Raw genomic sequence first — 14,784 nt, 5'->3', positions numbered from 1 at the left:
TCCTCTTGAAAGCCTCGATTAAACCTGCCTCCACCACACTCTCAGGCAGCGCAGTCCAGATCCTAACCACTCGGTGCGTTAATGAGTTTCTCATGTTGCCATTGATTCTTTTACCAATTACCTTAAATCTGTGCCCTCTGGTTCTCGATCCTTCTGCCAATGGAGACTGTTCCTTTCTATCTACTCTGTCCAGACCCCTCATGATTTTGAACACCTCGATCAAATCTCCTCTCAACCTGCTCTTCTCCAAGGAAAACAGTCCCAGCTTTTCCAATCTCTCTCTGTAAACTGAAGTTCCTCATCCCTGGAACCAATCTTGTGAATCTTTTCTGCACTCTCTCTAGTGCCTTCACATCCTTCCTAAAGTGTGGCGCCTAGAACTGGACACAAGTTGAGACTGAACCAATGTTCTACACACAAGTTTAACGTAATATCCTTGCTTTTGTACTCTTTATGCCTATGAATAAAACCAAGGATACTGTATGTATGCTTTACTAACTGTGCTTTCAACCGGTCCTGCCATCTTCATTGACTAATGCACATATACACCCAGGTCCCTGTGCTCCTGCACCCCCTTTAGAATTGCACCCTTTATTTTATATTGTCTCTCCACGGTCTACCTACCAAAATGTATCACTTCACACTTACCTGCTTTAAATTTCATTTGTCACTTGTCTGCCAACCTGTCTACATCCTTTTGAAGTTCTACACTATCCTTCTCACAGATCACAATACTTCCAAGTTTTGTATTGAGTCAGGGTCTTCATACCTCAGTGCTGCTCAAGCTGAACTGCTCTTAACATTGAATAGGAATCAAGTCTGGGGCCTTTTGCCCTCTGTAGCTCAGTTACATACTTTCCTTGCCAACTGAGGCATCCACGGACTCTATCAGTTTACTTTGAAGGTCTTTCATTGCCTATCTAACAATGATTCTGTTTTCAGTGATGCCCATACCATGTCAGCTGCTACCTGTAGGACTGCAGAGAGATCATTTACACCCAAACTATTCAACGCCCAGGCACTTACCTTCTGGGAAAATCAGAATCGGAAGCTTAGCCTGGTCTCTTACGTGCTCACTCAGCCTAAAAAGATCAAAAAGAGCAGAGTGAGCCTTTTCCAAGTCCTATAACACATGTTCAGATGTAGAACTTGTCTTGGCTTTCTGAGGTACCCTTTTAAGAATTTTTAACAATTAATTCTTGGGATGTGGGCTTCACTGGCAATGCCAGCATTTGTTGCCCATCCTTAAATGTCCCTTCAGAAGGTGGTGGTGAGCTGCCTTCTTGAACCGCTGCAGTCCATGTGGTGTAGGTACACCCACAGTGCTGTTAGGGAGTGAGTTCCAGGATTTTGACCCAACGACTGTGAAGGAACGGCCGATATATTTCCAAGTCAGGACGGTGAGTGACTTGGAGGGGAACTTGCAGGTTGTGGTGTTCCTATGCACCGTTAACCTTGCCCTTCTAGGAGGCAGTGGTTGCGGGTTTGGAAGTTGCTGTCAAAGGAGCCCTGGGCGAGTTGCTGCAGTGCAAATTGTAGATGGTCCACACTGCTGCCACTGGTGATACAGGGATGTTTAAGGTGGTGGATGGGTGCCAATCAAGCAAGCAATGTCTTGGATAGTGTCGAGCTCCCTGAGACCTATCAAAGGAGCCTCACTCATTCAGGCAATGATGTGATGTGGACGGATCAGATCCCAGAAGCATTCAAAAGAAAGTGAACTTTGTAATCAGCCTCCCCCTCCCAAACCAACAGGCCATATTACTGGCACCAATAATTGTGTCCTGACAACCTGCCAATGAAGCTAAAGGACAATACAGTTACCGAACCCTTGAACTGACATGTCCTTTTATCTCACCTTCTTGCAACGAGATTGCGATCTCTGACCTCTGATCTCTCAAACCAGATATGAGGACAAGCCTTAACCATGGCTCTCTGAATGACTCCCATCAGTCCACCATGAATCTGGCCTACCTATTGAAAAATGCAATCACACACGGCATTAGAACTGTTCTTGATAAATCAATAGGCAAATTCTTATCTCGTTGAAGAACTAAGGGATGGCTTTCCTCTCTTCCCCAACCCACCTTAACCTGAGTGACAATGAACAGCCTGCATTTATACTCCTCTAGTCCCGACTAGTTTCAGGAAAAGGGTAAGGAATATTACAGACAGAAAGGGAATCAGAGCTTGATCAAAGAATATTAATAATTATATTTACACAATGCCCTACCACATCAAGACATCTCAAGGCCTTTCATAAGATTCATTACTTTTGGTTTTAAGTAGGGAAAAGCAGCAGCCATTTTGTTCCAGTAACATCCCAAAATGTGTGATATAAATTTTCACTACCTTTTCCGATTGTATTGGTTGAGAAAGAAATGTTTTCAAGCACTCCTCGGGTTCCCTGCTCTTTTCATCGTGCCATGGGACCATGAGCTGCTAAAAGCAGCTCCCAGGACGTGAGTTTAGCATTGCCTACATATCTATAACATTGCACGTTCTGTGCCCTCACCCCACTAATGGGCTCAACCTCCCTCTTTTCTGCCCCGGAGTGAAAGTGCTTAGGCCAAGTTGAATAAATTCCAGAGAAGGTGGTTAAACAGCCAGTGTGAATTGCTTCAAAAGATGGATTTTGTTTCTAGGCAGCAAAAATATTAAGAAAAATGCTGAAAAGCGGGGCTGATTTACGGAAAGTGTGACAAACTTTTCTTTTGTCCCAATTTCTAAACTGCATGTTCTCATGAAAGATTGCGTCCATGTATTTAGCTCTAGTCACTCAATCTTAATCTCTCCCCATTCCGAAACCAAAGCACATTTAATTGAGGAACTGCTGTGCAGTTTGAGTTAACCGCAGCCAAACCTTCCCTTTCTGAGCATGATTCAACCACCATTGAAAAAGTATGGATAAAGGACAGTCTGCAAAGTCACCTTTTCCACACAATCCCAGCATGCCCACATTTCACTCTGGTTGTCGATGTCATTTTCAATGTGGAGAAGTGTGACGTGATTCACTTTGGAAGGACTAATATGGGAGGACAGTAAACTATAAATGGCAGGAATCGGAACAGTGCAAATGAACTGAGAGACCTTGGTGCCCATTGGCACAAATCCTTAAAGGTAACAGGGCAAGCTGATGAGGCTGCTTGAAAAAGCATCTGGATTAATTGGGTTTATAAATAGAGATATAGAACGTAAGAGCTAAAAGATCCTGCTGGAACTTTATAAATCACCGGTCAGGCCTCAGCTGGAGTACTGTAGACAATCCTCAAACTTCAGGAAAGACGTAAAGGCCTCAGAGAGGATACAGAGGAGGTTTACCAGCATGTTCCCAGGGATGAGGGACTTCAGTTCTGAGGAGAGTTTGGGAAAGTTAGGACTGTTCTCCTTGGAACAGAGAATGTTAAGAGGTGAATGAATAGAGGTTTTCAAGATGATGAGAGGGTTTGATAAAGCAGGTACAGAGAAAAAATATTCCCGCTGGTGAGTGGGTCAGTCACCAGAGGCCACAGATTTAAAATCATTGGATAAAGATCTAGAGGGGAGATGAGGAGAAATATTTTCACTCAGAGTTGTTGAGATCCAGAACTCTCCTGAAAAGATGTTGGAAGCCGATTCCCTAAATAATTTTAAAACAGGACTGGACAAGTATGAGCATGAGGAACTTACAGAGGGACAGACAAAAAGAGGCATATGGGACTGAGGACAACCACTCTTTCAAAGAGTTAGCACAAGTACAACAGACTGAATGGCCTCTATCTGTGCTACAAGTTTCCATGATCGTATGACTTAGAATGTACCTAAGGTTGTTGAATACCATACTTCACTTGAATGTGAACAACTCCTTACTGGACGACACAAGGTTAAATTGGACTGAAGGAGACAGAATGGTAGGTTGAAACATAGAAGTGAAGTTTAAGGAGATCACATTCACCATCCCAGATACACAATCTAATGAAGTCTGGTTTTCTTTCAACTGTAGGATTCCAGTGCTAAGGTTTAGAAAGCACTCACCATAGCATAGAAGCCATCACTTGCCAGGATGATTACATCGATTGGAGAAGTGTGGTTTGCAACGCATATGCCTCCATTTTTTGGCCTGTTTTCACTGCCAGGGACATGAATAAAAGGAATGAACACAATGCAAGCTAATTGCTGTAGAGCGCGGAGCCTGAAAAACCTGTGCAACAAGATTCGGAAGGGGCTCTATAGCGTAGACACTGAGAGATTGTTTCCCCTGGTCGGGAATCTAAAACACAGGGGCTCAGTCTCAGGATAAGGGGCTAATCATTTAGGACCGAGATGGGGAGGTTTGTGGATGCTTCATCGTTGAATATATTTAAGACTGGGGTAGACAGATTTTTGGTCTCTCAGGGAATTAAAGGATATGGGGAGTAGACAGGAAAATGGAGTTGAAGCCCAAGATCAGCCATGATCGTATTGAAAGGTGGAGCAGGTTCGAAGGGCCATGTGGTCTACTCCTGCTCCTATTTCTTATGTTTTTATATAAGTTAGTAAGAGTCCTAAATTAAAGTAGCAATGGAAACAATCTCTCAGCGTCCACCCTTCAGGATTCTGCAGGTTTCCATGAGATTGCCTCTCATTCTTCTAAACTCCAGACAATATAAGCTAACTTACTCTGTCACTCATCATAGGACAAGCCCCTCACCCCAAGGACTAATCTAATGAACCTTCGCTGTACCCCTGATGGACACACTGCTCCAGATGTGGTCTCACCAAAACCCTGTACGAATGTAGCAAGACTTCTTTATTCCTGTTCTCCAATTCCCTTGCAATGAAGGCCAACATGACATCTGGCTTCCTAGTTGCTTGCTGTACCTGTGTGCTAACTTTCTGCATTCCTTGTATACGCACATCCAAGTGTCTTCAAACATCAACATTAACTTGTTTCCCACCTCTAAAAAATATTCTGCTATTTCATTCTCGCAACCAAAGTGAAAAATTTCACATTTCCCTATATTGTGCTCCATCTGCTATCTTTGTTTTTTATTCATTCACGGGATGTGGGCGTCACTGGCTGGGCCAGCATTTATTGCCCATCCCTAATTGCCCTTGAGAAGGTGGTCGTGAGCTGCCTTCTTGAACCGCTGCAGTCCATGTGGTGTAGGTACACCCACAGTGCTGTTAGGGAGGGAATTCCAGGATTTTGACCCAGCGACAGTGAAGGAACAGCCGATATATTTCCAAGTCAGGATGGTGAGTGACTTGGAAGGTGATGGTGTTCCCATGTGTCTGCTGCCCTTGTCCTTCTAGGTGGAAGTAGTCATGGGTTTGGAAGATGTTGTCTAAGGAACTTTGGTGAGTTCTTGCAGTGCATCTTGCAGATGGTACACACTGCTGCTACTGTGGGCCAATGGTGCAAGGGATGCATGTTTATTGTGGTGCATGGGGTGCTAATCAAGCAGACTGCTTTGTCCTGGATGATGTCAAGCTTCTTGAGTGTTGTGAGAGCTGCACTTATCCAGGCAAGTGGACAGTATTTCATTACACTCCTGACTTGCGCCTTGTAGATGGTGGACAGACTTTGGGGAGTCAGGGGGTGAGTTACTCACTGCAGGATTCCCAGCCTCTGACTTGCTCTTGTAGCCACAGTATTTATGTGGCTAGTCCAGTTCAGTTTCTGGTCAATGGTAACCCCAGGATGTTGATGGGGGTGGGATTTAGCAATGGTAATGCTATTGAATGTCAAGGGGCAACAGTTAGATTCCCTCTTGTTGGTGATGGTCATTGCCTGACACTTGTGTGGCGTGAATGTTACTTGCCACTTGTCAGCCCAAGCCTGGATATTGTCCAGGTCTTGCTGCATTTGGACATGGACTGCTTCAGTATCTGAGGAGTCACGAATGGTGCTGAACATTGTGCAATCATCAGCGAACATCCCCACTTCTGACCTTATGATGGAAGGAAGGTCATTGATGAAGCAGCTGAAGATGGTTGGGCCTAGGACACTACCCTGAGGAACTCCTGCAGTGATGTGCTGGAACAGAGATGATTGACCTCTAACAACCACAACCATTTTCCTTTGTATTAGGTATGACTCCAACCAGTGGAGTTTCCCCCCTGATCCCCATTGACTTCAGGTTTGCTAGAGCTCCTTAATGCCACACTCGGTCAAATGCTGCCTTGATGTCAAGGGCGGTCACTCTCACCTCACTTATGGAGTTCAGCTCCTTTGTCCATGTTTGAACCAAGGACTCGTACTAACTTACTACTCTAACTAACTTCCCACTCGCTGTTTCCCGCCATTTGCTCACTGCTTACTTCTCTCCCTACCTCCTGCTCACCACTTCCTTCTCCTGACCCTCTCATTCCCTCCCATGCCATCCTTCTTGACACCTCGCTTGCTCCCTCCTGCTCAGTGCCCCTCTCCCGAACCTCACCAGGCTTCCGCTTGCCGCCCTTCTCCCACCCATATGGATGGCCAGCAGAAAGTAATGAGGGGGTCGGGAGAGGGAAGCAGAGAGACAGGTAGGGAGTGGAAGGGAGTAAGGGAGGGTCCAAAGAGGGAAGTGGCAAGCGGAAGGGAGAGGCGGAGGGAAGCAGTGAGTGGGTGAGCATGCGTGAGGGGGTCCGGAGGGGGAAGTGGCGAATGGTTGGGAGTGAGGGGGGGTCGGGAGAGGTAATTGGCGATTGTATGGGGCTCAGGGAGGGGTTTGAGAGAGGGAACAAGTGAGTGAGGGGGCCGGGAGAGATAAGTGGTGAGCGAGTGGGAGTGAGTGAGGGGCTCAGTCAGCAGATGAGAGCGACTGAGGGAAGCAGCGAGAGGAAGAGAGAGTGAGTGAGGGGGGGGGGTCAGTGAGCAGGTGGGAATGAGTGAGGGGACCGGGAGAAGGAAGCATCAAGTGAGTGGAAGTGAGAGCTGGGTTGGGAGAGTGAAGCAACAACAGGAAAGCAGTGAGTGAGGGATCTGGGAGAGGAAGGGGCTGAGTGAGGGTGCAGCGAAAGGGTGGGAGTGAGTGAGGGGGTAGGTGAGCAGGAGAGAGTGAGTGAGGTGGTAGGTGAGCAGGAGAGAGAGTAAGGGGGCCAGGGGAAGAAAGGAGTGAGTGAGGGGGCAGCAACTGGTGGGAGGGAGTGAGGGGCTTGGGAGAGGGAAAGTGGCGATTTATTTAAAAAGTACTGTGCATGCGCTGTTACAACACAGTTCTTGACGCTTACACTGGGACTGCGCTAAAATGAAAATGGAGGCAGTGTTATTCAGGGAAGATCCCTAATTTATAAACAGTGCTGAGACAAAAATGTGCTATTAGAACACGCTTTAAACGGAGCAGGTGCCTGTAATTTAAAACATGTGACAGTGCCTCCAATTTTTATGGCCAAACACAAGATACCAAGTTCTGGGATAAAAGCAGCTACCGTATTCAGTGTTACATACACACCTGTCATGGTAGTGAATTATAGCAGTGAGAGCCCGAACACAAATCCTGTAGCACATCAAATGTACATGCTTGCTGAGAAAGTCTTTCAACCTAGACAAAGGGAGGAGAAACATTGCCAAACTTTAGTGAAGGGAGCGATTAACAGAAGCTGAAGTATGCAAGGCAAAAAGAATTAAATAAAATGTACAAAAACTCCTGTGGATCTGTTCAAAATGCCACATTCAATTCGCAGTCTACATCAGCAGAGTTTCGTGGGGGAATTACAATTGGTCTCACTGTCCCTTAGCTGTAGAGAGTAATCAAAAATCAGCCACAGCTCCTATTGAAAAGTGCACCATTGAATAGTGAATGAGAAAGTGAAGACAACAGATGTCTATTACAATTCCAAAGCGCAGGCTACAACCTCCCCCATTCCCATTCAGCCTGTCATAGGCTGCTCACAAATTTTAGATGCAAACAAACACCCTCAAATGACAAATGGATTAAGGATCTTCATGAAATAAGTGAGCACTGGGGTAGCACCATATGCAGCAACCCCTGAATGGATTTAGACACCTTGGAGGGATGAACTTTCTCTCTGCATTGCAATAAAAACTACATTACGAAAAGTTCAACCAACCTAAACTAAGCCCTCTAGATTTTTAACTGTAGCACGACTGAACATGAATGGTACTTGGGTTCAGTTGACCTACTCGTTGGGTGTCAGTGCCCTCAGGAACACAGTCCAGGGACAGAAAAATGCCATCTGCTGGGGTGTGCATGTGTAAGCAGTCAGTGAGGGCGTAACTAACCCAAGTTTTGATGCCCTGTATCTGGACGTCAAACAAGGACAGGATCAGGCTGAGGCTCGGTTGAAATAACCTCCAATAATGAATATTTTGACAGCTCAGCTCTTACACCCAAGATCATTAGTGAAGACTGACCACTTTGGCGAGTTATCAGAGCTCTAGAGTTGGAGCCCAGTGAGCGTCAACATCTTCAGTGAGGAAGCAGCAATGGAAAATTGGGGAAGGTCATATCAGAGCCATGAACAGGGCTCTTCTGGTTATAGCAGAGACAACACTCACCAACCATTTGGCAAATATCCCACCATGGTCGTTCCAATCACCAACAAGCTAATGCCAGTAATTGCCAGGGTAACCCTAAAAAAAATAAGAGTGTCACACAATCAGGCTTTAATGAGTATACAAAAATCTTTTTTAAACAAAGTCCTCATGTAAACCTTGAGGAAAGTCTTATTGTCAGGGTATCGATCCAAAGAAGGAACTACTGCCTTTAGAACTCTCTATCCTCTATCCATTCCCATCAGTTTCCAAGTTATATTTCCTGTTTCATTTAGTAGATATTCTTCAAACACATGGACCTCGTGCAGGGTTGAAAGGATGTGTTGTGTTTCGTGCTTACCAAAATGACAAATTTCAGTACCGAGGAGTGAAATATTTTCTATTTCAGCCACACCAAGGTCAGGCAGATGGTAGATGCGTTGTAAAGTTCCTTCTGTGCTGGCACAACCCAGCCCCAGTAGCACATCCTCTTCTTGCTCCAGTGTGATATTTGCAACATCACACGTTAGCTATACTGTTGGTTTCTGCTCGTAACATTGCCATTTTAAATTTCAGTCAGTGCCAAGTTCAGGCAGGTTCACACTGTCACTACGAGCTCAGCCCCGTTTCTCTACTTTGTCCTCAGCTGGAGGAGTGTGTCCAAATCCAGGGACCATACTTCAGGAAGGGTGTGATGGCTTTGGGGAGAATACCGAAGAGATTTACTGGTTCTAGAAAAGAGGGAGCCAAGAAGGCTAAGAGGAGATTTGCTCGATCTGTTTAAAATCACAAAGGGTTTAGATAGAGTATGTAGAGGGAAACTGTTTCAAGTGGCTGAAGGGTTGCAAACTAGAGGGCACAAAATTAAGATGATTAGCCAAAGAACCAGAGCTAACGTGAGGACAAACTTCTTTAATCAACGAGTAGCTGGGATTTGGAATGGGCTGGCTGAAAGGGGGTGGATACAGATTCAACAGTAGCTTCAAGATGGAATTGGATAAATACTTGAAGGAGAAAAGATTGCAAGAATATATGGTGGGGGGAAATGGGACAAACTAGATTGCTTTGAAAGAGCTGGCACAGACTTGATGGGCTGAATGGCCTTCAGTACTGTACTATTTCATGATTTCTTTTCTCTGGTGGGAGGTTGATGGACGGCTTACAAGAAATTCCGTTTCCAACCAAAAGTTGTTTCTCCTGATGGTTCAGTTCGTAGAGACAAGGCAGTCTATAATTGGGCCACAGAGACCTCAGGCGCTTGCAGTTAACAATATGGGCTCACTGCCACTCACTGACTGGCACACACATGAAGGGCGATCACTTGGTGATTTGCCAGCCTGCTGCTGCTGCTGCTTGTGAAACAGTGTCCAGTAAAAAGCCTGAGGAGGAGGGGGAAAAAAACACAGAAAAATTCAACGAGTTTCAGACAGCCACAAATTAGCTGATGGCCGCACTCATTGCTAGCTTTGGAAGCTCACCCTGAACAGTGGCTCCCGACTGTCAGCTCAGTAAAGTTGTCTGACATGTCACACAAACAATTTTTTAATCATCTGAAATCCTATATGTGTCACATCAGCATGGCTTTTCAGGTTAAATTAACCACTTCAATCAGCTCACGGAACATGTATCGATGACTAGTCCAGTTTAAATTTCACCTGAGATTTAAGGGAAATAGCTGATCAGTGTTGAAACCATCTCACAGTAAGAGATGGGACAAATGAAAACTAAGTGCAAGAGGTCGAAATTAAACCAGAAAATCCTCGAGACACACAGGTCTACTTGCATCTGAGAGAGAATGGTGGCAGTATTTGATGGTCTAGAACAAGGGAGCCATTAATACAAGATGAATTAGAAGAGATTTTGAAGAGGGCAGAAGAAAGGCTTCACTCAGAGCTGTGAGGCTGCAGAATTCACTTCCAGCATTAGTGGTTGAGATAGAAATTCTGTCAACATTGTATATTAGTTTGGATAAGCAGATAAAGGCAATGGGGTTGAAGTGATGTGGAAACAAGGTGGGTAAAGATGATTAGACTATTTGTTCAGTTGATGGATAAATACTAGCATGAACTGGGGTGAAGGGACTCTTTCTGTACTGTACTGTAACTTGTTTGTATTTCCTAATGGCTTGTCTGCCTGAGAGTTAACCCATTGTAAACCGGCATTATATCAATAACTGAACTTGAATTGAAACAAAGCTCCTTTCAGAGCGTATAGATAAAAATCCCAGATGTGACATTCCCTGTGAAGACAACTTTAGCAGCAGATTGGCAATGGCTTGGTCTGCAGTGCACTCCTGTTCTATCGGCTTTTTGTCAGCTGCAACTTGCCTACTTTCAGACAGAAGAACACACAGCACAAGCACATTTGAGGTCAAACTATCCAGTATGGGCAACCTAGGGTCAATTGTTGCCATGCCCAGGTTGCTATTCTTTACCTAGATATTGGAAAGCAAAGGTGCACTCCAGATTACCAGGGACACCAAGTCCATTTGCAGAAGTGACCATGCCAAACACAAAGAAACATCTTGCGCAGACATGTAAAATTTATGATCGGGAATATAGAGATGAACACTAAATTATTGTTACAGCACTTTGCACTGTCCCAGGCTGAACCAGACTTGTCAGAACTTTGCTGTCTTGTTTGACTTAAGCTGAGCTTCAGGCACCATATCCTCTCCATTAAAAGGCTGTCTAATTTGAGCAACATAGCATTGTCGGTTTCTGGCCCTATCTGAGCCCATCTGCTGCTGAAAGACTCATCCAGTCTTTTCTCACCTCCAGACTCAACTGATCCAATGTCTCCTGCATAAAATTGAGCTCATCCCAAGGCCTTGATATTGTCATTTTTTTCTTTACTTTGTGCCAATTTTTCTCATTATATACTTCTTGATTCACATTCAATGCTGCAGTCAATGCAGCCCCTCTGTCTCCCCCACCATGTGTCACAATGTAAAGCCAGATTTCCCAATCCTAGTGCTTGCTTTCTCCTTCAGTCAAGGACATACAAGACATAAAGTGCTGTGCTCTGCTCTATGACTGGAAAATACTAGAAATGTTACTTTTTACAATTGCGAAAGGCAATCTGAAAGGGCTCCAACTCAAGTCTATGTTTTTTGGCACGAGATGATTAATGTTTCCACCATCTCCTGCTTCTTCTGCTGAAACACTGGGTGGCAAGAGCAATTGGAACACAGCTTTCTCCTATTCGGAACGTGTCAATCTAAGCCAGGCCATGGGCTATCATGCTCTCTTCTCACAATCGATCCACTCAATGGAAGGATTTAGGCAGCATTTTTAAGAACAATATTTCTTAATCGCCATGAGATTACTGCATAGCCACTGGCATTTGTATAATGCTTCTCATGTTCAGAATTGCATCTCCAAACATTTTACGACAGGGAAAGCAACACAGTGGACACCGAGCATGCAGAAAGGGAAAGGGAATGGAGTAGGCAAAACTGGGAACAGTGTACTGTTCCACAATGGCAGGCATCACAGCCTGTTTTCTTCTCTTGATACTAAGGACACTATTCTCAATGGAAACCTTCCAGCAAGACAACATTAATCTAGGACCCTGTATTTAGCCCAAAACTACCCATAAACATCTGGAGAAGGAATTCAACAACTCAAGAGATTCCGTGTTGTTTTATGCTCACTGAATTGAACAATTGAGGAGAGACCATGAGCATGTCTCACCAGTAAGCATGACATGACAACTTTGTGCTTACCTCAGTGGTAGTAGAAAGCAGTACCGTACAAAGACGCCCAGCCCCCAGAGGACAGTCAGGCGAAGGCTGATGTACTGAAAATTATTGTTTGTCCTTGTCATCAAATTCCAAGATTCCAGCTCCTCAGCAGAAAACCGTTTTGTTACCTCATCGTCCACAATGGTCTCAACGCCCTTCCTGCAGAAGTAGAAGATATCAGACATTTCAAACTCCCGACTGTCCAGGGCTCTGTTGCTCCCAGTCCGTCTCATCTGCTTTATCTCCTCCTCCAGAGACGTGGGCTCCTTCACTATTATACCTAGAGAGGAGAGACAAAGACATTATACTTCACCCATTGTCATCTCGGCTGGTGGGAAAACTGCTTAAACTAAGAGGTCGCACAGAGAAGCTAACACAGAATCCACTTGGCTCTTAATATACTTTCAATGCAAGTGCTTACCCAGAAGGTAACATAGATGAAATTAGTTTCTTTTCAATTTATTCTCTCTTTGAAAGATTCATACTTCACTACAGATCTTTGCCCACATACCTGTGGAGCACAGGCGGTGGGAGAGAAATGTATCAGAAGTCCCACTCTGATCCTGACTTCACCCGACATCGTGCTTAGCGGGCTGGAGTCACATATAAGGGCAGCAGATTTCCTTCCTTGAAGGACATTAGTGGACCAGGCAGCTACAATCTGGTAGCTTTTCATTCCAAATTCATTAATGAATTAAATTTAAATTCCCACAAGCTGCCGTGGAGGGATGTGAACTCACGACTCTGCAGTATTAGTCCAGGCCTCTGGATTACTAGTCCAGTAACACAAGCCCCATGCTGCTGTCAGTGAATTGGCCTTTGCTAGTTTCAAACTTTCTGACATGACTTCACACTGCAGCAACCTTGTGCTAGGACTTTGCACATTGACCACTTTTACAGAAAGTCAGCCCGTTTCCTTCATTTCTCTCTCTCTTTTTTTCGGTTTTTCCCTTGTTACATGGGATTGCCACAATGCTGATTGATCATTTCTTCCTATCAACCATCACTTCTTTGGATTTAAACGGGTGGGATTTTACAGCCGATGCATTTCCTCCGCTCACCCTCCCCATTTATCGAATCATCGATACACGCTGGCTTTAGCCTCGTTTTCTTTACTTGACTGTCGCGAAATTCAACCAGTCCGGCACGGTACTTACTTACTATTCATTGAAAATTCTCAAGGCTTGGTAGTGCCTGGACCCACTGTTAAATCAGAGAATGAGCTCCCCAACAGGTCAATTCACTTCTGTGTTACTCTGGACTAGCCCATGGCAAACTTTAAAGCTTGTTCAATGGCAGGTGACGATCCCATGTCTCCCCATCGTAGTAACACATGATGAGCATGGCAGTGCACTCATCAGTCGGCACTTACCATTAGAGTTGGTTTTGTAGATCAGATGCTTCCTCTCCCGGGCTCCTCTTTCTATCCGCAGTGTTGCCCACTGAAAGGTGAAACAGAAACACTCACTGGACTAATGCACACCATCTTGGTTTTTAAAAAAATTAAAAGGGGTCTATGCAGACACATCAAGTAGCAGAAAGATCAAAAAGTGGAGAGGCCAGTGAAAGCAAGCATTTGGCTCCATGTCCTGTGTGTCGTAACGACAGACCTTAGGTGAGGGTACTTATTAAAAATGATTCAGATAATGGAGGATACACTTTGATAAGGTCCAATATCGGAGCCATTACAAACAGCCTAGGAATAGCTAAACTGATGACCGGCTCCTACTCCCAGTCCCGGGATGAATGGGCCAAGTATAAGTCCTTCCTCAAGCTGTTTTGATGCTATGAGTAGATTCTTTTCATTTCTGGGATTGTGAGTGTAAATAGACATATTACAGTGAAAACTTACTCTGTCCTTACCCTACAGATACTAATTAGGAGCAGGAGTAGGCCACTCAGCCCCTCGAGCTTGCTCCACCATGCAATAAGATCATGGCTGACCTGGTTGTACCCTGAATCCCACATTCCTAGCTACCCCCGATAACCTTTCACCCCCCCTAATTAATCGAATCTATTTAGCTCTGCCTTAAAAATATTCCATGACTCTGTTTCCACCGTCTTTTGAGGAAGAGAGACTCACGACCCTCAGAGAAAAAGTTTCCTCAGTGAATTTTTAAACAGTTTCTCCCACAAGAGGAAACATCTTCTCCACATCCACCCCATCAAGACCCCTCAGGATCTTAATGGTTTCAATTACATCACCTCCTACTCTTCTAAATTCCAGTGGATACAAGCCTAACCTGTCCAACCTTTCCCCATAAGACAACCTGCCCATTCCTGGTATTAGTCTAGTAAACTTTCTCTGAACTGCTTCTAACGCACTTAAATCTTTCTTTAAATAAGGAGACCAGTACTCTACACAATACTCCAGATATGGTCTCACCAATGCCCTGTACAACTGAAGCATAACCTCCCTACTTTTTTAACCAAATTCCCTCACACTAACATGCTATTAACTTTCTTAATTACCTGCTGTACCTGCATACTAGCCTTTTGTGATTCATGCACTAGGACACCCAGATCCCTCTGAATCTCAGAGCTCTGGAATCTCTTACCATTTAGATAATAAGCTTCTCTTTTATTCTTCCTGCCAAAA

The 14,784-nt window shown here is 44.6% G+C and overlaps 1 protein-coding gene across 1 annotated transcript in view; it reads right to left on the bottom strand.

Annotated features, from left to right (window-relative positions):
• Positions 1-14,784, bottom strand: part of gpat4 (glycerol-3-phosphate acyltransferase 4) — a 50,892-nt gene that overhangs the window by 11,436 nt on the left and 24,672 nt on the right. Inside the window, exons 2-8 of the mRNA XM_041210364.1 lie at positions 13,558-13,627; positions 12,168-12,465; positions 8,465-8,539; positions 7,398-7,487; positions 4,015-4,108; positions 1,859-1,974; positions 1,027-1,082 (exon numbers count right to left, since the gene is read on the bottom strand). Coding sequence (XP_041066298.1) covers positions 1,027-1,082; positions 1,859-1,974; positions 4,015-4,108; positions 7,398-7,487; positions 8,465-8,539; positions 12,168-12,465; positions 13,558-13,627 — 799 coding nt within the window. The remainder of the gene's footprint in view (positions 1-1,026; positions 1,083-1,858; positions 1,975-4,014; positions 4,109-7,397; positions 7,488-8,464; positions 8,540-12,167; positions 12,466-13,557; positions 13,628-14,784) is intronic.

The sequence above is a fragment of the Carcharodon carcharias genome, chromosome 17 (assembly GCF_017639515.1).
Source record: "Carcharodon carcharias isolate sCarCar2 chromosome 17, sCarCar2.pri, whole genome shotgun sequence".
Taxonomy (NCBI): Eukaryota; Metazoa; Chordata; class Chondrichthyes; order Lamniformes; family Lamnidae; genus Carcharodon; species Carcharodon carcharias.
This window is presented reverse-complemented; position numbering and strand designations above follow the sequence as displayed.